Consider the following 23,361-nt stretch of genomic DNA (forward strand, 5'->3'; position numbering starts at 1 on the left):
TCAATTTTTCATTCTAGGGCACCTTTAAAATAAGCTGATAACATCACTGTTTTCTCCAGAGCCAAATCAAATTTTGTTGCAATATTGTCCTGTTTAACACTGTGAAGCTGCTTTGAAACAATCGTCATTGTAAAAGCGCTTTGTAAATAAAGTTGACTTGACAGTAAAAAGTATTCACATTGCTTCATAATATGAGGGTTAATTCAACCCTCATATTATGAAGCAATTTGAATACTTTTTGTGCGCAAAACAAAAATAAAGATTTTATTCAACAATTTCTTCTGTTTTGTATCAGTCTCTGATGTTGATCACATTGTATACACACTGCAGCATTTCCAGATTCTATGCCAGAACACCTACGTTAGGATGCGACTATAGAAATGGGGGTGTGACGTCATGATTGACAGATTCTCTGAGCCAACAGACTTTTTTTCGGGAGGAGATTGGAGCTTTAGCTTTAATTTCCACATTTCCATATATGTTTATTTCACACCGACATTAGTTGTTCTGCAGTAAACCGTACTAACAGACACTACGGGAATGTAGGTGGGCGTTTGATATTGTGCTTCTACTTCCTGCTCTTTACTGCGCAGGTCCCAAATCAGTTCAAGATGTTAGCGCCATATTCAGACATTGCCGGCTTTTCTACAATGGAAGATAGTGAAGAGGTGTCGGCTATCTTTTTTTACAGTCTATGGGCACACTTGATTTAGACATCTAAACATCTAGAAGGCCAAGTTATAAAGTGTAACTTTAAAGCATCACTTCTAAAACTCAAAAGAAATACTTTGATTTTAATCTATTATGGTCCATTCAGCATTAAACAATAACACGTGGAAAAATCAATCCAGGGATTTTTCATAGAAATCATGAAGACCATCAAACTATCAGTGTATGTTGTCTGGCAGCGTTTTGTAAGGGTTGAGAATGCCTTTAGGATCCAGCATGGCTTTAATGCTGCCCATGAGGGCGACTGTCTCTGAGGGTTTACTGTAGTAAATGTAGTTTCTTTTCTTCAGACCCAAGCCATGCTCTGCACTGATGCTGCCTTTCCATTTGGCTGTCCACTCGTACACATACGGCTCAATGGCAGCCAGTAGAGCAGGGTCTTTAGAGGGGGATGTGATGTTTAGATGGAGATTTCCATCACCTGAAACAAAACAAGAAAAAATACTGAAAACCAAGATGTGAATTATGGTCAGGGTTTGAGGGGGTCTGAACCCATTGTTTAAAGGGATAGTACACTTTAAAATGAAAATTCTGTCATCCTTTACTCACCCTCAAGTTGTTTCAAACCTGTATGAATTTCTTTCTTCATCTGAACACAAGGGACGATATTTTGAAGAATGTCAGTAACCAAACAGTTAACTGGAGCCATTGACTTCCATAGTATTTTTTTCCTACTATGGAAGTCAATGGCTCCAGTTAACCGTTTGGTTACTGACATTCTTCAAAATATCTTCCCTTGTGTTCAGCTGAAGAAAGAAATGCATACAGGTTTGGAACAACTTGAGGGTGAGTAAAGGATGACAATTTTCATTTTAAAGTGAACTATCCCTTTAAGGCTTTTTGTGGGCATAAGTATGCCATCGTTTAAGTTTGGGGTTGTCTATGAAAGAAATCATATAATTACGACAAATGGAAATCAGAGTCCATGATTTTCATTCATTACACAATTTTCTGTGAATTTTCTTTTGGTAACTACCGCCATCTCCTGCAAATCATAGCTCATAAAAACTCAAGTAGCGTATTCCAGACACAGTTCAGCAATTATTATAAGAAAACGAAAGGTAACCATACCAACATGTCCATAACCGACAACATTCTTGGCCATGTCTCCAAGGTGCCCCCTCATGTCTTGAACTAAATCATAGATCTTTTCCACAGGGAGGGAGATGTCATATTTGTAGGTGTAGCCTTCATGTGTCAGAGCTTCTGTGACTCTTTCCCTCAAAGACCACAATGCCTGTATAGAACATAAGACCTTTAGCGTTAGACAGAACAATTGTCACAGACAAATGTTGAATTCTGTCAATTGAGCCACACTACACAAGAGAGCAGAGTGCCTTGATTTTTGTCGCCTCTGTCGCAACTGTCCCGTCAGTCACCAGAGACGATGTCATGACCTCCTCGAGGAAGTTGTGTAGTTTTTCTTCATCATGGGTTGCGTTGGACCCAGCGGTCTCGATGACAATGTAAAAAGGACATTCTGCAACACAGCATTCTACTTTAAAACATATTCAGGAGTCCAATAAAACAAATGACAAATCTTCATTCATAATTTTAAAGTCTGCACACAATGAATATCCACTCTATTTGTTCTAAATGAATGTTATTGATGAAATTTGCGGTGATGTATGTCAGACTTCTCCAATCATTTAGTCCACTTAAACCCGTCCCCTTCTTACAACCAGCCGCAAGCTCGCATTCAGATCTGCCTCCAATCAACAACTAATGGATAGAACTAAGTCCGTGTCCTACATTTTTTCTTGTTCGATAATCCACTTAACTCGGAAGTATGTCACAGTACAGAAGAAAAGATCTGCTACTTCCGTAATCGCAGAGCACTGAAGCGGTGAGTCTGAAGTAGCGAAAGGGGGCGATGACGTTAAACAAAGTGTCCCCAGCTAGAAGAACATATATGGCCCATTCACGTATTTGTCAGACCATAAAGAAACTTGTCACCATTATTAAACTAAAATCTACTAAGCAAATACAGACGGCAGAGCGATTTTACAGACGGCAGAGCGAATTTGGACTCAGCGATATTCATGAAATAAACCTGCTGTCAACAAACAAAATGTGACTTTGTGAAACAGACTGTAACGAAAATGTTTCTATAATAGCCCAATATTAATGCTGGAAACATATTCACTTGGCAATTGAATATTTCCATGGCACATTCATCTTGACTAAGTGAGTCATCCCTGCATAATCGTTATAGCGCGACTTTAAAAACAATGGTACCTAAAGTATACTTCACTTTTTACCTATACGTGAGGATCAGTGTGACGTATATCAGCAAGAGCAAGAAGCTGTGCATTCGTTTGTGCGTTCAAGGGAAAAACAAACTCTACATTGGGCTTTAAAAGGGATAATTCACCCAAAAATAGAAATTCTGTCATAAATTACTCCTCCTCATGTCGTTCCAAACCCGTAAGACAATCGTTCATCCTCGGAGCACAAATAAAGATCTTTTTGATGAAATCTGAGAGCTTTCTACTATTTACCATTCTATCCATCCATTGACAGCGAAGCAAGTACCACTTTGATGCTTCAAAAAGTTCATAAAGAGATCGTAAAAAACGAATCCATATTGAGTGGTTTAGTCCAAATCTTCTGAAGAGACACGATCACATTATATGATGAATAGATTGAATTTAGGCTTTTATTCACATTTGAACTTTGATCAAATCACACATCAGTTGTGGTAGACAGAAGCTCAAGCATGTTCCTGCTACGCATCACGTTTGTTCTTGTGCGTCAAGCAGGTTTCTGTTGAGCTTCTGTTTATGTTTTCTGATCTGTTTCTATGTGAATAAAAGCCTACATTAAAGGTCCTGTTTTTCGTGTGTTTTCGAAGCCTTGATTGTCTTTACAGTGCGCAATATAACATAAGTTCGCTTCGCATGTAAAAAAACACAGTATTTTTCACACAATTTACTTATCTGTACAGCGCTGTTTCCTCTGTCCTAAAAACGGCCTGATGATTTCCTTGTTCTATGAAGTCCCTCCTTCAGAAACACGTAACGAGTTCTGATTAGGCCAGCGCTTCCCGTGTTGTGATTGGACAGCAGCTTAGAGCACTTTGCCCCGAAAGGTCCCGCCTCTTACCATAAAGGGGAGATGCAAGCGCTCAATGAGCGCTCTTCTCCACGTGGGAGAGCAACAAGACCACGCCCCCTTTTTTGCGTGTTCTTGTGGGCGGAGGGTTAGTCAACAAACGGTTCTAGTGACGTCATTCCTGCAAGGAAGTGCAGAGGTGTAGTCCAAACCGGCAGTTCTCTGTAGGCTTTGAAAGGGAACTTCAGTTAAATAAAATATCTCGCTTGGCATTGAACTTTGAGCTTTATAATTTGACAGTTATTATTTATGCTTTAACAGGAACATTTCACACTAACTAAAGTTTGAAAGATGGGATCGTAAAGAACAGGACCTTTAAATCTGTTCATCATATGAAGCGGTCGAGTCTTTTCAGAAAATTTGGACTAAAACCGCTCAATTCAAATTAATTACTTTTATGATCACTTTATGAACTTTTTGAATCATCAAAGAGTCAGTTGCACAATTGCATATTCAAATGGAAAAGCTCTCGGATTTCATCAAAAAGATCTTCATTTGTGTTCCGAAGATGAACGAAAGTCTTACGGGTTTGGAACGACATGAGGCCGAGTATTCATTTTTGGGTGAACTAACCCTTTAAATTGTCTTGTAACAGTAATGCCACTAGTGTTCACCTGTGATGGGGTTGGTGAGTTTCAGATGCTTCACCAGAAGGTTCATACAGGAAGCATCTAAAAACTCAAAAGCAGACAGGATCTCTCCCAGCATCCCTCTACAACACTGAAATGTTTCCAGCAGCTGCTGAAAGCTGGAGCACCCTGCAGAACACATGAGGAACTGCAATACGTTGATGTAGCCACACAGTTAAGGCCAGTTTACACCAAGTATAATAACTATAAAGATAACTGAAACATTAACTACATCGGCATCCACACCAATGTACGATAGCGTTTTGTTTATTATAAGTGTGTGTTATGTCACCTGCTGCTTTAAATGCTCAAGCTCTTTAAAGTCATTTGGATTCTGATTGGCTCTCAATGTTTTTATTGTTCATCAACTGGAAAAAAAAATGATTCCAAATGTTACTTTGTGTTATTATCGTTATAGTTGTGGTGTGGACTTCTCTATTCTAATGGAATTAGAATGATTATTACAACTTTATAGTTAAATCTCCCTCCTTGGTATGAATGACCCAAAATATCTTTAGCATGTGCTTTATATTTGACGTGTCATTTTACCTAAAAATGCCACATTGACAGCTTTAGGCTTGCGGGGGCACAGGATGGAAACAGCAGTAATGACTCCTAATGTCCCTTCTGAGCCAATAAAAAGCTGCTTGAGGTCATAACCAGTGTTGTCCTTGCGAAGTGTGGCCAGGCAGTTCAAAACCCGCCCATCTGCCAAAACCTACACATGAAAGATAGATAAGAATACAACTTAAAGGAATAGTACACCATAAAATGTGAATTCTAACATCATTTAGTCTCCCTCAACCTGAACTTTTAAAGGATGTCGGTAACCAAACAGTTGATGGTCCCCATTGACTTCCATACTATGGAAGTCAATCGGGACTGGACTATCATCTGTCTGGTTACCAACATTCTTTTAAAAATCTTCTTTTGTGTTCAGCAGAAGAAAGAAACTCGGAGGGGTTTTGAACAAGTTGAGGGAGAGTAAATGATAGAATTAACATTTTATGGTGAACTATTCCTTTAAAGCCATTTAAAAAGAGCCTGAATTCTAACTCAGATGCATAACACCACAAATGCATGAATGGCATTCTCAAACAGTCTCTACAATAATCACATGAGCAAAAATATATTTTTTATACGACACCATTGTCTTTGTCTGTCAGTTCTGTTTTTAAATGGGACATCATCTGTTAGAGTGGCAGGGACCCACTAGGGGGCCTCATTAGACTTTGAAGGGTGCTTCGGTGGCTTACAATTATTTAAATGCAAAACAAGCAACAAAATAATCTAAAACAATAGAAAAATGAAGATGCTTCTTATCCATTTTTTTTTTTAAAGAAGAACAAGGATTGCCACTGTCTTCAAAAACCTGTATATTAATATAATATAATAAAGCCTTATTGGAAAAAAAAATTTAGACCTGGAAAAGTCATGTAAATTAATAAAATTTCACGATTCCAAGGGCATTTTATTACTCATAATATTTAATATTTTTTATATACTGTATTATTATAGTATATTATATATACTGTGCAAAAGTCTAAGGCACGCTAGTATTTTCACAATGAACAAAATGGTTTTTAGACAGTCATTTATATCTTTTGCTGAAGTGTGTCAGAAATATCAGTTTACATCCAAACATTCATTTTGCCATTAATTGTAATAATCCAGCAAGAATTTTGTATGTACAAGAAGTCTGACAACAGCCGTAATGATCTGAAATCACCATCATCGAGTCCATCTGGGATGACATGAAAAAACAGAAGAAGAAAAAACAAGACAGAGAAACCTTCCTCCAAAGCTACCTGAACAACGTGCAGGTGTACCTAGGACAAAAGCTGTTTTAAACACAAAGGGTGTTCACACCAAATACTGATTTGATGTAGTTAATAGAAGTTAATTGATAAATAATATCTATTTATGACATTATTTTGAAAGCATTTTACAGCATTTTTACACAAGTGCCTAAAACTTTTCACAGTACTGTATCTTTACAGGAAGTTTTCTTCTTTGAGAGGTTACTGCAGTTCTTTTGGATTTAGTCTGTCTCAGTTATTTCTGTTTCCTCATGTAATCCCTGATGGACTCGATGGTGGTGAGATCAGATCATACCAGCTGTTGTCAGACTCCTTGTGCATACAAAAATATCACTGGGTTATTACAATTAATGGCAAAAGAATGTTTGGAAATGTAAACTGATATTTCTGACACACTGCAGCGAAATATATAAATAACTGGCCTAAAACCATATTTCTTTGGGAATGTGCCTAATTCATGTGAATCGCGCCGCAGAATGCCTATTCACGTCTCTGCATTGACTTAAAGGTGCACTATGGAGCTTTCCGTCCACTGGAGGGCGCCTATTCAAAACAAATCGTAGTTTGATGACGCAATGTGTGAGCGCAGCATCTTGGGAGATGTGGTCTTCTCATCACAGCCGGTGGAAAATAGGACTCGGGCAGAAATCACGTTCATGCATGCGGTTATTAACGTTACTGTAGTCCAGCGTTTCTCAAAGTGTGGGGCGCGCCCCACTGGTGGGGAATAGAGACATGACAAGTGGGGCACGACAAACGGGAGGAAATGTGTTAATTTTTTGTGCCCATCTCTATTAACCTTTTGAGCGGTCCCACATGGGATTTTTATTTCTATGCCCCTGAGAGTACGGACCCACATATGGGTTTTTAGAATGTTTAGTGACGTGACATAACTGTCAGATTCAAACGGTGGGACGCGCTTCGGCTGGCACTGAGCCAGATGCATACGCGCTCAGCTCTTGACATACGTCATGCAGTGTTTTCAACCGCATACTGTTTATTTTAGGTTTAATTGAATAGGTAACATTTAAATACACAAGTACTAGTAAAACAATACATTTAGAGTTTGTAGAATACACACTGGTGTCTTTGGAAGCAGCAATAACAATCCATTCAAATATAATTGGCCGACATGTTTTATTCATATCAGATACACATAGTGTAAGTAACTATAAAGTTTGCTCGATTATTCTCCCAGTTCACCGGTCACTTACTTATTCCAGGAGAAGCTGATGAATATACGTACTGCAAATCCGATTGACAGGACTCTGAACTGCGGTGCCTTTGTTCAAACGTGGCAGCGCCCATCTCACATTATAGATCAAAATCAAGATCATTTATAAAGGGGTTTAAATGGCAAAACACACCTACAATTGGATTATTAGACAGTTGATGACATGGTAAGCAAGTATGTCAATATTTTGAATAAAAAATAAAAAAACTTAATAAAAGCGATACATCTGTCATTCAGCGCTATTTTGATTGTGGTGAGTCACGTGATAAACATGACGCGTTGCCATAGAAACATTAAGATGAAACGTTCTAAAATAACGTTGCCTTAAAAAAAACTCAGCTAAAATATTTTGACTGTACACATGAAAGTTTTAAATGTGATGTTAATCAAATAAATGTTAACAGGCAAACTTAAAGCCTAGATAATTACCATTTTGTTGGGTGATTGGGGACAGGTGGGGCTCGTGGCCCTTCCCTACCTCCAAAGTGGGGAAGGGCAGAAAAAATTTGAGAAACACTGCTGTAGTCTAAAGCAGAGCAGGACCGAGTGTTATGGACCTGAGCACAGCTGCTGGAGCGATTGTTAAACAAATACCCGCCTCGCGAATACTGGGACTTTTATTATGACGGGACGAGACACATTCGCCGAGCGCCTGCACAGATCCGTTCTTCCGGTTATGATTTTGAGGTAATGTAGCTCTGTTTGTCATATTAGATACATTTAAGTGTGTTCAAAACGATGTTATGACTTTACTCCGTGCGTTCACTTGTTCACACTGCTAAGAGTAAAGCGCTCCTGCCAAATAAAAGCCGAAACCGAGGGTAGCGCAGATATGACGCAATTGACAGGCGACTCCCTCAAATGCAATGCTGAAAAGTCCCGGTCCTTAGTTAAAATAGCAATTTTCTCACAATTTACAAATAGTTGGAAACTTCTGGGATATTGTAGGTACTCAACTGAACAAAATATATAACACTGGCCTAGTGTTTTTTGGATATTTTACTGCAAAAATACTACATAGTTCACCTTTAACATGTAAATCACTCGCGTGAATCACGTAATTCGCGTGCGGTGTGAATGCAGTATAAGACTTTTGCACAGTACTATACATTGTGAATGAAAACTATTTTATAATCCTTATAAAGTAAAAATCTAACAATTGGACAAGTTACGGAGCCTTTAAATATTGTTGTGGACAATGGAGGGCCTTAGGAGTTAAAAAGATCCAGATCTACTGATCTATTCCTGCACCTTCAGAGATGGGAAATATCTCAAATTGGTGTTCATTTCTGTAAAGATGGAGGTGCTCACCACTTCCAGGCCCAGAACTGTCCCTCTAAGAGACCCGTAGCGCAGTAGTCTAAGACCACCAGCATTGGTGGACACATTCCCTCCGATATGGCAGCTTCCTTTTGCCCCTAGATCCAGTGGCATGATGAAGTCTCTGTCCTCTAGATAGTGAGACAGGTTCTCTAACACACAGCCTGCCTGACAAGTGAGGATACCTGAAAGCCAAATAAATCTGTATTAAAGGGGTCATATAATGCCATTTTTGCACAAGTTAATATGATTCTTTAGCGTCTAAATGAAAAACTTCAATATACTTTAATTAAAAATTCTTATTAGTATTTTTTAAAAAAAGACTAATTTTACCTGGTCAAAAACAGCTCTGTTTTCTGCAAGCCATTTCAGTGCATACGGCTTTAAATGATAATGAGCTTTGCTCACCCCGCCCCCTCTGTTCCGCTTTGATACAACACATATGGAGTGTTGCCTTGACAACAGTTGGGTATATTTTGGTATATTATTTTGACAAAAAATGTCAACAGGAGTCTCTGAGGACACATCTGTGCAACTGTGTCAATTTGAACTGGAGTCGGGCCCGGAACAAGATGACGGCCCCAACGAAATGCGACAATTAAGGCTCGAACAGGACGTTTCTGAATGGTTGGTTAACATAATGTCACTTTAATCTATCTACTGGCAGGGTAACGTTAGCGTAGTGAGATACGAATGCTATGTGTTTACTGATGTATACGTTAGTTCATTGACAGATTGATGTTACAGCTAATGCCAATAAAAACTTTTTATCGATAAATGTAGGCTTGTCAGTGATGCGTAACGTAATCTATGCAGTGTAATAACTGTTACAACTATTTTTTTTACAGTAACAGACACCGTTATAAACCATCTACAAAAGTAAGCTTAGTGTAGTGTTATATAGTTAGTACCAATCTTTTTTCAGGCGCAGCTTCTTGGCAAAACCTGCTTTATACTGATTTGAGAAAGGGGAAAACATATAAGGAGATTTAAAAAAAAACAATGGATGGATGGATTTTTATCATTATAGGATGGTTGTGTACAGGCACTGCCAACACACATTTCCATACAATCAACTTGTGCATGCACTAACTTTTGTCACTGTACCTTATGACAGGTGTACGTGGAGTCATGATATATAACAAGGTGATCTAGACTAGAGCACACATATATGCACACCTGAGATGTTGTCAAACGTCATGACTTGGTTCATTAGAGAAGTGGAGAGGATGATCTCATCAAACACAGGGACACTTCCACCCACCAGACCTGTGTTCCCTCCCTGCGGACACACTGCCAGATTCCGCTCATTACAGTATCTGTGGAAAAACAGAGGATGATTTAAGAAAACAAGTCATGTAACCAAATACACAACACAAAATTCAATGTGATCTAACCTAATAATTCGAGAGACCTCCTCTGTTGTTTTGGGTCTCAGGAGTACTTCACTATTACCTGCCAGAAAAGAAAAAATACATTTATTAAAATATAGCCACTCTTTAATATTTAATATTACAATTAAGCTTAAAAAAATGACACTTCTGAGATATACCATCGCATTCAGCCAAGAAATACAGATATATTTTTTGGGCCATATCACCCAGCTCTAATAAATACAAATATATTCTCACAATCAACGTGCTGGACGCAGTAGAAATGTGCAGGAATGTCACTTTGACAAGGGCCATATTGTTATGCCAAGGCGACTGGGTCATAGTATCTCTGAAACACCAAGGCTTGTGGATTCCTCCTTATAAGCAGCAGTGAGAGAATTTATCAACAGTGGTCTGAGTAGGAACAAAACCACAAACAGGCAACAGAGGGTTGGGCGCCTAAGGCTCATCAGTGCACAATGGCAACAAAGGCTATCCCATCTGGTCCAAGCCAACAGAAGGTCTACTGTGGCACAAGTCACACATAATTTTAATGATGGTTATGGGAGGAATGTGTCACAACAGACTGCTGTGTAGCCACAGACCAATCAGGGTGCCTATGATGACCCCTGTCCACATTCGAAAGCATCTATAATTTTAGCACTTTGAGATTTTGTTAAAGTGCATTATAAATAAAATGTATTATTATTATTATTATTATTATTATTATTATTATGGGCACACGAGCATCGGAACTGGACTTTGAAGCAGAGGAAGTAGGTCGCCGGTCCGATAAGTCTGTTTTCTTCTACAACGCATGGACAAACATTTTTAAAAAATCTTACTGGCCCCAAATTTTTTAATTAAAATGTGACACACTGACTTAAATACATCTAGAACATACCTACAAATTTTAAACTATTCTTTACTATATCCTTAGAGTTCACCTTGCACTGTCTTAAGCCAGTCTATATTGCTGGACTTTAGGAGGTCTGGATCAGTGATGGTTCTTCCAGGCAGCAGTGTTCTAAAGAAGGCAAGGTCTTTCTCTGTGACCCTGGAGAAGGGTAACCGTGGAGGACCAGCATCCGGGTTGGCTGGGCTCGCTCCCAACCCTCTGCTGTGCACATAGCGATGCTGAATCAGCTGGCTCGAGGACACTATCGGAGCTCTGTCAGAGGTCTCTCTGCCCACTGCAGCGAGAAGAGCAGTGCTGTAATGTGGGCATAGTGGCCAAATAAATGTGGACTTCAGGGGAAGTCTTGTGAACCCCTGAAAGATCCCCATATCTGTAGTAGAGAGGGCAAGACAGAGTAATTGCATTTCAAACTGCAAATATTGGAAGTTTTGTACAAAGGGATGTGATGGCACAGGGAATAATGATGGTTGAAATAATGAACCAACAATCACAGTACAAAATCATATTCTAAAACACAGAATATTAATTTACATTTAGCAGATAATTATATAGTATTAGTACTTATAATATAAACGTTCTCATACATCATTATTATTTTATTTTTATTTGGGGGGGGGGAGATTATATTAAATGGTTATATTAAATGGTTAACAGCTTTAATGCACCTGATTTTGATAACGTTATATGCTGGCGCCTTGATCATTTAACGTTAGTTCACTAACATTCACTATATTCAAAATCCTACTGACCATATCGGGAAGGAAACCTACTGTGGCAGAGGTGAAGGGAGCTGCAGCTGATTTCACATTATATCAAGAAGGTATTGAATCTTCTAACATTTTGTCTACAACTGAAAGGTCTGTGATGTTAGCATGCTAGTGTTATGATGAACTTCCTCGCGACTTTGAGTTTGCAGCAGGATTACGTGAAACAGCGCTGCCTATCGGCCAGGAGTTACACTGGCGTTTGGTTCTTGTATTATTTGTACCTTTTTATTATTTTTACACCATATTACAAAACAATGATTTCATATGATATATCTTAACAGACAATACTTAATCTTTATTTCCTGAAAGAAATACCAAACATCAAGACAGACATTGCTGATTTTATTGATAATTTATATAGCATTATAATTCAGCAGTGAGATTATAAACAATAGTAAATTAAGTATTCATTATAAATACTTTACAAAACCAAAAGTAGCAATCTCGGGTTGATGCTGGAGCAGCACATAATTTGGTTCCCCAAATCTCTAAAGCATAATGTTCCCTCTTATACTCAATCGTGTTTGTATAACTTTCTAATATTGTTTTATTTAAGTCATTCTGATGTAATATTAGCCTTAGTTTACATCTCCGATTAATCAATATACACAGATCATTTTCATTTTAGGCTCTAGTGCTGTTATAAACTCTGAAAAACTGATGTTTATGTCTAATGTCAACTGATTTAGAACATGACTTGAGCTCTGAAATGGGTCTGTTTGGTGGTGTTATTGTTCATGCCCATCTTCAGCATCCACTTGGACTTCATCCTCCGTACGTACTGCATGTCCTTCTGCTGCTGGCTCACAAAGCCCTTGCCTGAAAGAGAAGGCAAGGTTTAAACAGCTTTGGTACAGAATTCAAGTTCACCAACAGTAAAAGACCATCCAAAGCATAGGCGTAAATTTTGGTGGGGGGAGAGGGGTTCAGGACCCAACCCATCCAAGGGTTGTCCCCCCTTTTTAAAAAAATAATTAAAACCCACATTGTATTGTAATTAAAATAATTATATTATATACGGCACTGCGGAGTATTTAATAAATTAGCAATGACCAAAAAGGATAATAACCGATATATTTTTCAAATTGTTGTTTGGTAGCTTGTTGTAAGTAACATAAGAATTTTATAGTGCACCAAAACGCCACACATATACTTAGAAGTACAATTTTGGCTGTATTATTTTTGTCCCCTTCAAAACAATTGCCCTTGAGAATTTTTTTGTTTATTGTTCCCCAACTGTTAGATGAGATTTATGCCCATTAACCACAGTAACGTCTAACTTACCGAAGTCTCCTCCCCAGCCAAGAGCTCTGTACTGTTTAAGGACTCGACCAACAGCCTTCTGGTTATGTGCCGGAACCAGTGCCCTCTGAAATCCAAACTTCTGCTTATAGTACCTCATTAGGGAGCGATGACCAATCTTAGCACCTGTAACACAAAGCAAAAACAGAGTTTGGTCCTATATGCATTTTAAAAGGAGTTCAAGCCAGGATAAATTTATTTCAAGAGTGAAAGTCTGATGTGCAAACAATTATGCGTACATCTTCAAAACAGAACATTTTATAGCATGCATAATAGAAAAATAAAATTTTGCATGCAACAACTTAATGTCATAATAAAAGGTACACTATCTAACAGGCTCTAGTGGTTAAAAAACAAAACTGCATGCATTTTATGGGAGAAGGCTCTGTGCGTGACTGTGCAGGTGAATGTTTTTATCCTACTGCTCATTAAACATTCACTACTAGGCTCAAGAGATATAACCAGTTTAGATGAAAAGGATTTCAAGCCAACTAACTGAAGATGTTAGTGTAGCTATACCCATTTATAGATTGTTTGTTTGCTTATACAATTTTTAACACGTTAGCATCCAGGCAAGTTACATGGCAACACAAGGTCAAAATCACAATCTATAAAATTTGTATTACTACATTAAACATTTCTACCCATTAATACACAAAGAACAACTACCATGAAAATAAACTCCAGGACAGCGCTACAACCACCCATAATGAAATGACCCTTCAAAATACAGCACTCCATAGAGGTCTACGCATGGATATTTATCTGTTCAATAAAAATACCTTTTGAGTAATAAAAACACCATCTCTACATTGCTTTTACAACATTTCAAATCCCTTAGTTCTTGCAATCTCAAGGTCAAGCCAATGTTGATACTCATTTTATTACGAGCTCTGTCACGTTCCCTTTATGCCAGTAGACGCTCCTCTGTTCTGTGTCTTTTTAAAATAGGTGATTCTCTAGAGGTTGGAGATTTTGCATGCTCCATGTCAACCTTTCTCTCTTGTTGTAACAAACCTTTGCCACTCCCACACGTAACAAATGCTGCGTCCCAATTCGCCTACTTATACTACGTCCTAAAAGTATGTACTCTTTTTGTGAAGAAAAAGTATATACTTTTGAGTGTGTAGCAGAAAAGTATGCAAGCTTCGGGACATACTACTTCGCCATCTTTAACGGACTCTGTCGCTTAGTTACGTGCATCCAGTCACCGTTTAACTGCCCTGTCAATCATCGTAAGATTCGTCACAGTTCAAATCCTCCACATTCAGTTGAATCTCCTACCGTATCGGAGAGAAATGTAGCCGCTCGTTGATCTGCCATTTGTGGGTCTTTAATGCAGAGACTCTCCTCATGTATTTACAGTTTAAATATAATGATGCATTTAAAAGTTAATGGCCAAACGTGTCATTTCAAAAGTTCTCAATGCTGCTGCGGGTGAAATATAATGTGACAACACTGAATAAATATATTTTTGTCAGGTTAAATATTGATAGTTGGTCACTCAAACCCCTTTATCTAAACTTCTCTACTTAACCGTCGAACTCGCACATCCGTCATGTTTGTAGTTTTTTAACGCTTTTTATCCGCGTTTGTAGTTCTAATCGAATCCTCGTCCAACTCGCAATGGGTTGTGGGCAATATCAGCCGTTAGAGTGCCCATCGATCCATACTGTGAATTCGGACCGGAAATAGTAAACCATCCGGGAATCTTTGGAATACTCTTTTCAACATACTACGATTTGGGACATACTAATTCTATTTTCAAATACTATTTAGGATGGATAGTATGCGAATTGGGACGCAGGGAAAGTAACTGGAGCAACTTTTCTCTATGACGGATATGATGAGACGCTAAGACGTTAAGGTCGTCATGTAAAGTCTGTAACATACTTTGCTTAAAATTTCGGTGCGTGTGTCTTTAAATGATAATGAGCTACTGCCTACCTCACCCCACCCCTCTCCTCCATTGGGCATGTAGATACAAGACATGTGAAGTGTAGTTAAAGGGTTACTTCAGTGATTTATCATTAAGCTTTTTAATTAAACTGGGTCATTAATGTAGTAGAAATGTGAAATTATTTTTGAATTTGGTGCCTTCTAGACTGAGAAAAGACAGAAAATGTGTTTTTGTCTCATACATTCACAGCACATGTTCAGTCTAGCGCGCTTTCAATTCATGCAATCCAAAATGAGCGGGTGCCTGCGGTCACCCGCGGTTACGAGTCATCCAAAAATATTTTTAATGATATACCGGTCGCGGTCAGTCGGGTCGTTTGAAATAAAGATGACGCGGAACAAAATGCCAGATTTCCCAACACGTTGAACTGAGCAATATCATTGTACCATTTTAATAGGCTATACTTTTAAACACATAGTAGCTTAGTAATGTCCAACACGATCACATGGTAATGCGTATTAATAGTACGAGTGTGCAATCTCATGTAATGTATAGAGCAAAATTAGTTTGGTGTGCATATGCTACGCACTTAATGGCGTGTAAATGACACGCTCTTGGGTAGGATGGGGGTGGTGGGGTGGGCGGTTCGTGCGTATAATACGCCATAAAAAGAGCATCATATGCACGTGAAAAACCATATGAATAAAACTCATTTTGGCGTATACATTCCAGGGCGGGATTTTTGTTGGGAAAGTCGGGGGAGAGAGAGAGAGGTCACTCTCTTAATTATTGAGAGTTTTTTTGAGGATAAAAGAAACGTATAATTACGTCCACACATTACAAAAAAACATTTATATGCAAACACCATATAAAAGGGAATTTTGCATTGGATGACCCCTTTAAAATGTTGTTAATTTTGAACATAAAAAGTTACATAGTGTACCTTTAAATTTCATAATGCTTTGCTGCGTTGTGTTGTGCATACAGCTGTCAATCAGTACCTGAGGGCAAAGTGAGCTCCAGCGTCTCATCATCAAACTCTACAGTCTTTTCATCAGGCAGTTCACCATCCTTTATCTCCACATCATCTCCATCTTTAGCATCAGGATAACTGCTCCTGTATATTTAGAAGGACAACAATTATTGCTCAAATTAAAAATACAATATTGTTTTGTATAGAAGTCTTTTTATTACTCCAAATGGGAGTCATGATGTTTGTACTTAAACCCAGAAACGGCGGGAAATACTATCTCTATCTATACTTAAGTCAAACATTTCCTAATTCAAATTATTTATTTATTTTTTCATAAAAAAGCCACAAATTGTTTTATTCATTTCATACAAAAAAAAATAATTTCAGTAACACTTTGATAAAATCGCAACGTAACCAAGCGTCAACCTCCCGTGGCCCCTCTTGAAGCCGACACAGAAGTGACTGAGGGAGTCAAATCTGTATTTCCTCTATGTTAAAATGCCCAACTTTACAGCAGAAAAAAATATGTTTACAGCCTGGTACAAGTACAAGTGGTCTTTACAGCTAATTTTGCCCTTCATGTCAACTGTGAGGTAGGGTAGGGTGATGTCCCCTAAATTGGCAGTTGACGTCGTTTACAGTAAAACATAGCGATGGATGATGATATCTTTGCTTTTGTTAATAAAAAGATATAATTCTGTATTTTACCATCTCTTAACATAAATACTATTTTACCCTTAAAACTATAATTTTGTTATTAACCCAGTGTTTTGTATGTGAATGCTGAATATTACGTGATTACCACAGGAGCGAAGCACAAATCTTTGTTTACAAAGGAAATAAATTTGTTAACTGTTACATCGCAGCCATGAAAACATAGGCTCTAGATGTATGCCGAATGAGAGGGGTAGGCTGAGCCCAATTTAAGATTTGCCAGCTTTTTTATTCTGTTTTGCGATCTGGTCACCCTGGCGACGATGATGTCGTCCTTTGGCACAACCCTAATGTTAGGGGGCAGAATTTTTTTTTTAACTAATTAGTTCAAATTATATTAAGCCTTAAAGGTCTGCATAATTAAGGGCGTGGCCAATTGAGTGACAGGTGTATTGCCACTATGGTCGAGCTAGTCGGGCTTGGTTTCAGCAACCAGGCACCTCAGCTCCACCCACGTCCCACCTCTTCGCCCATTTTAAGTTATCTAGGAGTGACGCTCTGCCAAGATGGCAACGGACGGCTCTGCCCATTTCAGGCTTCAGAAATGCTGTTCAGAAACTATGAATATATTTTATTTTATAATGGATTTTCAAAAAGAGAGAAAGAATGTAGCGCAGGAACTTTTGTTGATTAAAAACTAAAATAGCAGTGGTTCATAAAGTAAATTTATATGCAACTTGATATGTTAAAAATGCATTAGAATATATAGAATTTAACACTAAGCTAAATAAATATATATTGTAAAAGCATTGTATACTGTCATTTCTTACTAGATATTGCATTCACAAAGGTTCACGTATAGAACTTTTGTTGCCATACTTTGTTTTAACCCCTTCTCCGTGAACGCAATCTTAATTTTTTATATAGTTTGTGTCCTCCAGGCTAAGCACAAGTAAGTACCACTTTAATGAATAATACAACTCATACGTCTTCCCTCTCTTTTGTAAGCAAACACTGCGTCAGCTCACGTGTGAATTTGTAATCATGTTCAGTTTCTTGCACAGACCGATTGGTTCGCTTCATAAGACCACAATGGTCTTTAGGAGCCATAGGTATTAATTTAGTTTTGCCTATACATGTTTTGCCTATGTACTCTCAAAGTGACAGTAGCCATTGACTTGCATTATATGAATCACAGACAACCATGGTTTTAGCTAAACATCTTTACATTTTTTCTACTGAAGAAAAAAAGTCAACTACATCTTGGATGGCCTGAGGGTGAGTAAATTAACAGCAAACTATCAGTTTGGGGAGAAATATCCCTTTAATTATTAGAAATGAGAAATATGTAATGACCATCCAATAAAACATCTGGTCAGAGGATATTAACGGTTTACCTGAAGTCGTAGAAGTCTGCAAACTCAAGCGCCGCGTCTCCGTCTGTGAGGAGTTTGCAGTGACTCTTGTCGGTCATGTGTGCCTGAACCGCTTCTGTAGTGTAGAATGACTTGCCTTTTTCATTACACCATAAGCACACCTTACCAACACCAACCTTCTCTCCTACAGAAAAACACACGGAGAATACCACAGATTAATGGCAGAAACATTTTCAAAGAACAACTTCTAAAATCATGCCTGTCTCTGGCTTACCCAGGTATGAAATAAGTCCTCTCAGGTCCACCAGATACTCAATATCTGGGAGGAAGAAGCTGTGTGTTCTGGTCATGTGTGCTATGTTTCGGGCGAGTGAGCGTGAATGATGTCCACAGAACAGACAGTCTGTCGCTGGGATTGTACCGGGGGCCAGAGCTGCTCCGGATGTGGAGTCCTCCTCCATCTCTTCCTCTTCATCATCATCATCATCGCCATCCATATCCGCATCAACATCCTCCCATTCTTCAAAAAAAAACAAAGACTCTTAATGAGCAGTTGCAAAGGAAAACCACGTCACATTTACATATATATTACTTCATACAATACAGATTGTTTCAAAGCAGCTCAAATTATTAAACAGAACAATTAGTGTTAATGCTGTAATATTAATCTCGATTCAAATCAGTGCCAATGTTGCAGTCCATCGATTATGAAACAAATTCCATTCAGCTATAAAGCAGATCTACAAAAAACAAGTGCCACCTCAAATCAATTTGATAATGATTCAATTCAATTTAATAACTATGTCAATGTTGCAAAGTTCATCAATTGTGAAAGCAGCGATAAAGCAGCTCGTCATAAAACAGTCACTATTAGTTTTGTTCCATATTGTTTCAGTTCAATAAGTCAGTTCAATTCAGTGTCAATGTTGCAAAGTTACTGTCATTTTCAGCTTAATTCAGTTCAAATGTTGTTCTCATCCGATAGTGCCAGTGCAGGTAAATGGGTAATATTACAGAATATGAACCATCTTTAAAACTTCAACTCTGCCATCAATGACATTGATTTCTGTATCTGTGTATTTTCTTTTAAAGGAACACGCCGACTTTTTGGGACTTTAGCTTATTCACCATATCCCCCAGAGTTTATGATAAGTCCATACATTAAATTTGTATCTCCGTGCGTCCCATAATTCTGTCTGACGCACCCACCGCTAGCCTAGCACAAAGACTGAAGGTAAACGGCTTCATCTAGCCTACTGCTCAATAAGTGACAAAATAATGCCAACATTTTCCTATTTACATGTTGTGATGTATATAGTTACATTGTGTACAAAGACCGACGGCAAATTAAAATTTGCGATTTTCTAGACCAATAATATGTCTAGGAACTATACTCTCATTCCTGCATAATAATCCAGTAACTTTGCTGCCTTACCATGGGTGCAGAGGCGCAATATCACGCAGCAGCTGAAAATAGGCTAACTTCCGTCAACATAACCAACCTGCTTGCACAGACAGCGTGCTGGGGACTATTTTCAGGCACTGCGTAATAACACTGCGGCTGCTGCAACCATGGTATGGCAGCAACATTCCTGGATCATTACGCAGGAATGAAAGAATTGTTCCTATACATATCGGCCTAGAAAAAAATTGCAACTTTCATTGTCTTCGTACACGACATCACAACATGTCAATAGGAAAATGTTGGCGCTATTTTGTCACTTATTGAGCAGTAAGCTAGATGGAGCCGTTGACCTTTAGTCTCTGTGCTAAGCTAGGCTAGTGGTGGGTGCGTCAGACAGAGTTATGGGATGCATGGAGATGAGAATGGTATGTATGGACTTCTCTAACTCTGGGGATACATGAATAAGCTAAAGACCCAAAAAGTCAGCGTGTTCCTTTAAATCATTCTTACCTTCCTCCTCCTGCTCCTCCTCCTCCTCCTCTTCTTCACCCTCCTCTTCTGTGATCTTCTTGGCCTGCTGTTCGAACCACTGCAGCCGAGGGGGTTTACCCGGCCGCTGTCTGACCCGTTTCTCTGTGGGTGTGGCTTTAGAGGGGGTGTGTCTCTGCTGCTCCATCAGTGCTTTCTGAAGAGCTTCATTCTGTGCATCTTTGTCTAGCTCCGCCCCCTTCTCTAGATTTTTCTCGTTCATTCGCTGGACAGTCGCCTGGGCGGCGGCCAGGGCTTTCCTCTCAGCCTGCTGGTGCTTGTTGGACTGAATATGATTGGTGTAGGCATTGTCAGTGGAGAACTTTTTGTTGCAGGTGGCGCAGTAGGCCGAGCCATGTCCGCCACCCTGCTCCAGCTGTTCAGCAGCTGCCCGCTGTGCCAGCACTCGCTCCTGGAAGTTTTCTGCGGTAACCGGAGGCATGTCTGCAACCTTTCTCTTCAGATTGTAGCGGTGCCAGTCTGTTTTATAATGTGCCCGCTGGACCTCGCCATCAGAGAACTGCACACGGCAGCTGATGCAAGTGTACGACATGACTGCAGGAAAAAATACAATTTTTCTTTATTTTCAACCAAATAAATTCTTTAAACCATCTGATATTCTTAAAGGTGAAGTTACAGTATGTAATATTTATGAGAAGCCGTTGACAGAAATGCAATATAATATACATAACTGTTTTCAGTGGTGTATAAGGACCTTACATATGTTTATGTTTTTATTATCTTGGAATGAGCCATTTCTACATTCACCATGGGTCCCCTTATAGTGAAGTCACCATTTTGCACCACCATGTTTCCACAGTAGCCCTAAACGGACAAACTGTTCACACCCCTTATATTTTGAGGGGATTTCAGTTCATTGTCTTTGTTTGCATTAGTGTCTATTTTGCACTCTTAATGAAGTGTTTCTGAGCATGGAAAGAATTATTTATTTTTTTGTCCAGCAAAAATTATACAATTATAAACTGTGGAATAAATACACAAATTTAGTTGTTTACACATTATCTACAGCAGGGGAAAAAATAAATATATTTGAATATTTTAAACAACTATTATAATTAACTTGGTCTCTGCCATATACAAACTAAACCACTGCTAACGTTACACAAAAACAAATAGATTTTTGTTTTACTTTTTGACTTAAGGTCTTGACGTATAACGTTAGTTATAAAGTCCGTTCAAAAAAACTAATTTAAATAAGCCTAATACAACATCACACACTCACACGACACATAAAGCACGACGTTTTAACACATAAAGTGATGTAAAATTACAATTACGTCCATTTAGTCTCATTTCAGTTCATGCGACACATGTTAAATTTATATTTTGCTCTAGTCTACAACAACAAGAATATTATGTGATAAATCCAAATAGAATAAAGTAATTACTGATAAAAATTTATTTTTAAAGCTTAGAAAGTGTGGTCTTACTTGGTTTATTTGATCCTCCCTTGTAGAAGTTCACAGCACTGACACACGAGGATGCTGTAACAAAACAACCTTTGAACCCGATCACAAGTGATCTCATAGCCACAGCGCCACCCTGCGGTTTGGAGGATATCTATGACTTACTCTAAAACAGTGTAATGCTACCCATATCTACTCACTTATCAATAATAGCTGATATACAAATGTCTAACCTTCTCTGACAAATTCAATGCAGCGCAGGTTTAAGATCGGAGGTAGTAGTTTAAGAACTGCTCCTTGAAAACCACGTATTTGTTGACCACTAATTTGTATCAGAGGGAACATCCCTTTGGTTTCCTTTAAAAATTATTACAGCCCTGGTAATATCCTTAATTGAGACTTCAGTAGTAACTAAATGTAATTACAAATTTCAGCCACCAATGTGTAGTTTGGTTTCAATTTTATTTTAAATGAACTTTTATGCTGCATTCAAAATCGAATACTTATTATAGGCCTACACCAATTGAGCAGCCCTATGCCTCAATACATATGTTGAATCCAAAATCACCCCGTATACCCTCAAATAGGGCATTATTTGAGGGGACAGCCATTTGTAGTGATGTCTGAAACCTTATTGAGTGCACTAATTATATCCCACATTGCACCGCAAATATGATTTTGTGTACCCGTCTTCGGCGCAATAATTCTGATCTTTCATGTATTCATACTCTTGTGTAATCGACGCCCCATCCTAAATAAATCTGTCTCTTCCGTGATACCCTGAAATTTTGAATATTCCAATCTAATATGATTTCTGACCTGTAAGGTTGCTAGAATAATAATCTTACACGGTGTGTTAATAGGCCAGAGGAGAACTGGCAGCCCGACTGAGTCTGGTTTCTCCCAAGGTTTATTTTTCTCCATCATGCCCTGATGGAGTTTGGGTTTCTTTGCCACTGTCGCCTTTGGCTTGGCTTGCTCAGTTGGGGACACTAAAAATATGATTAAAGTTATTCAACTTATTATACAAATAAAATATATGAATTATGTCTTATTTAATTCTATAAACTATAATACTGATCTGCCAACATTGTCGCTATATGATAAATTAAAATAAGCTGATAACATTACAGTTTTCTCCAGTACGACTGTACAGCCAAATCTAATTTTGTCGCAATATTATCCTGTTTGACACTGTGAAGCTGCTTTGACACAATCGTGATTGTAAAAGCGCTATACAAATAAAGTTGATTGATTGATTGATTGATACAGCCGATGAACACTGAATTCGGCTGCCCAAATCCGCTCACTCGTTTTCATTCACTCCTTTAAGTAAACTGTATTAGTGGAAAAACATTGGAATAGTGATTGAGGGTTTAGGGGGCTATTTTAAATTCAGCCATAATATTCTAAGACCTACAACTTCCTGCAAGACCCTAAATTGTGCATTTGATAGAGACTTTATCCCATGAGGCCACAGGAGACAATTTATAAATGGCAGTGAAGCGAGGCAACTGATGCTTGTAGGTCACATGAAATGACATAACATGGCAGATGCTAGTGTATGCCTGAATTTCATTCATACACACATTCATACGCTAAGACCACAAATTTCAAATGTACAAAACCTTCAAATGTATCCTACTCAGACAGTACACAATTTTGGGTGAAGCTTCAGTTTGTTTCTCATTATTTCCTGTTTCCTTGGTTTTTACTAAGAAAGTTTTCATTGCGTCGCTTTACTGTCATTTATGATTCCTCACCCATGGCCTCATAAAGTGCATTGACTGCACACTTCAGAATATAACTGGAAGCAGTAGGTCATCTGGTATTTTTGCCTAAGAGTACTGTGAATTTGGACACTTCTTTTGTCATATAGTTTTTTACTTAG

At 38.4% G+C, this 23,361-nt stretch overlaps 2 protein-coding genes across 4 annotated transcripts; both read right to left on the reverse strand.

The window, feature by feature from the left end:
* Window positions 1-774: 774 nt before the first annotated feature.
* Window positions 775-12,066, reverse strand: d2hgdh (D-2-hydroxyglutarate dehydrogenase). Of its 3 annotated transcripts, none has more exons than XM_067452475.1 (10): window positions 11,888-12,066; window positions 11,167-11,508; window positions 10,244-10,301; window positions 10,026-10,165; window positions 8,838-9,031; window positions 5,022-5,190; window positions 4,458-4,601; window positions 2,067-2,209; window positions 1,801-1,966; window positions 775-1,150 (listed from the first exon to the last, which is right to left on the reverse strand). In XM_067452475.1, exons 2-10 carry the CDS (start codon window positions 11,504-11,506, stop codon window positions 888-890), a joined length of 1,617 nt encoding a protein of 538 aa, XP_067308576.1. In that variant the 5' UTR covers window positions 11,507-11,508; window positions 11,888-12,066; the 3' UTR covers window positions 775-887. The 3 variants fall into 3 exon arrangements, with proteins under 3 accessions (XP_067308576.1, XP_067308577.1, XP_067308578.1); XM_067452476.1 differs by having other exon boundaries at window positions 11,909-12,060; XM_067452477.1 differs by lacking the exon at window positions 11,888-12,066 and having other exon boundaries at window positions 11,124-11,198.
* A 160-nt stretch (window positions 12,067-12,226) lies between these two features.
* znf622 (zinc finger protein 622) lies at window positions 12,227-21,592 on the reverse strand. The gene is made up of 7 exons (XM_067452478.1): window positions 21,495-21,592; window positions 20,026-20,598; window positions 18,385-18,630; window positions 18,132-18,294; window positions 16,109-16,224; window positions 13,190-13,333; window positions 12,227-12,724 (listed from the first exon to the last, which is right to left on the reverse strand). The coding sequence occupies exons 1-7, from the start codon at window positions 21,589-21,591 to the stop codon at window positions 12,591-12,593; spliced, it is 1,473 nt and encodes a 490-aa protein (XP_067308579.1). The 5' UTR covers window position 21,592; the 3' UTR covers window positions 12,227-12,590.
* Between the last annotated feature and the right edge of the window lie 1,769 nt (window positions 21,593-23,361).

Source organism: Pseudorasbora parva, chromosome 9 (genome assembly GCF_024679245.1).
Source record: "Pseudorasbora parva isolate DD20220531a chromosome 9, ASM2467924v1, whole genome shotgun sequence".
Taxonomy (NCBI): Eukaryota; Metazoa; Chordata; class Actinopteri; order Cypriniformes; family Gobionidae; genus Pseudorasbora; species Pseudorasbora parva.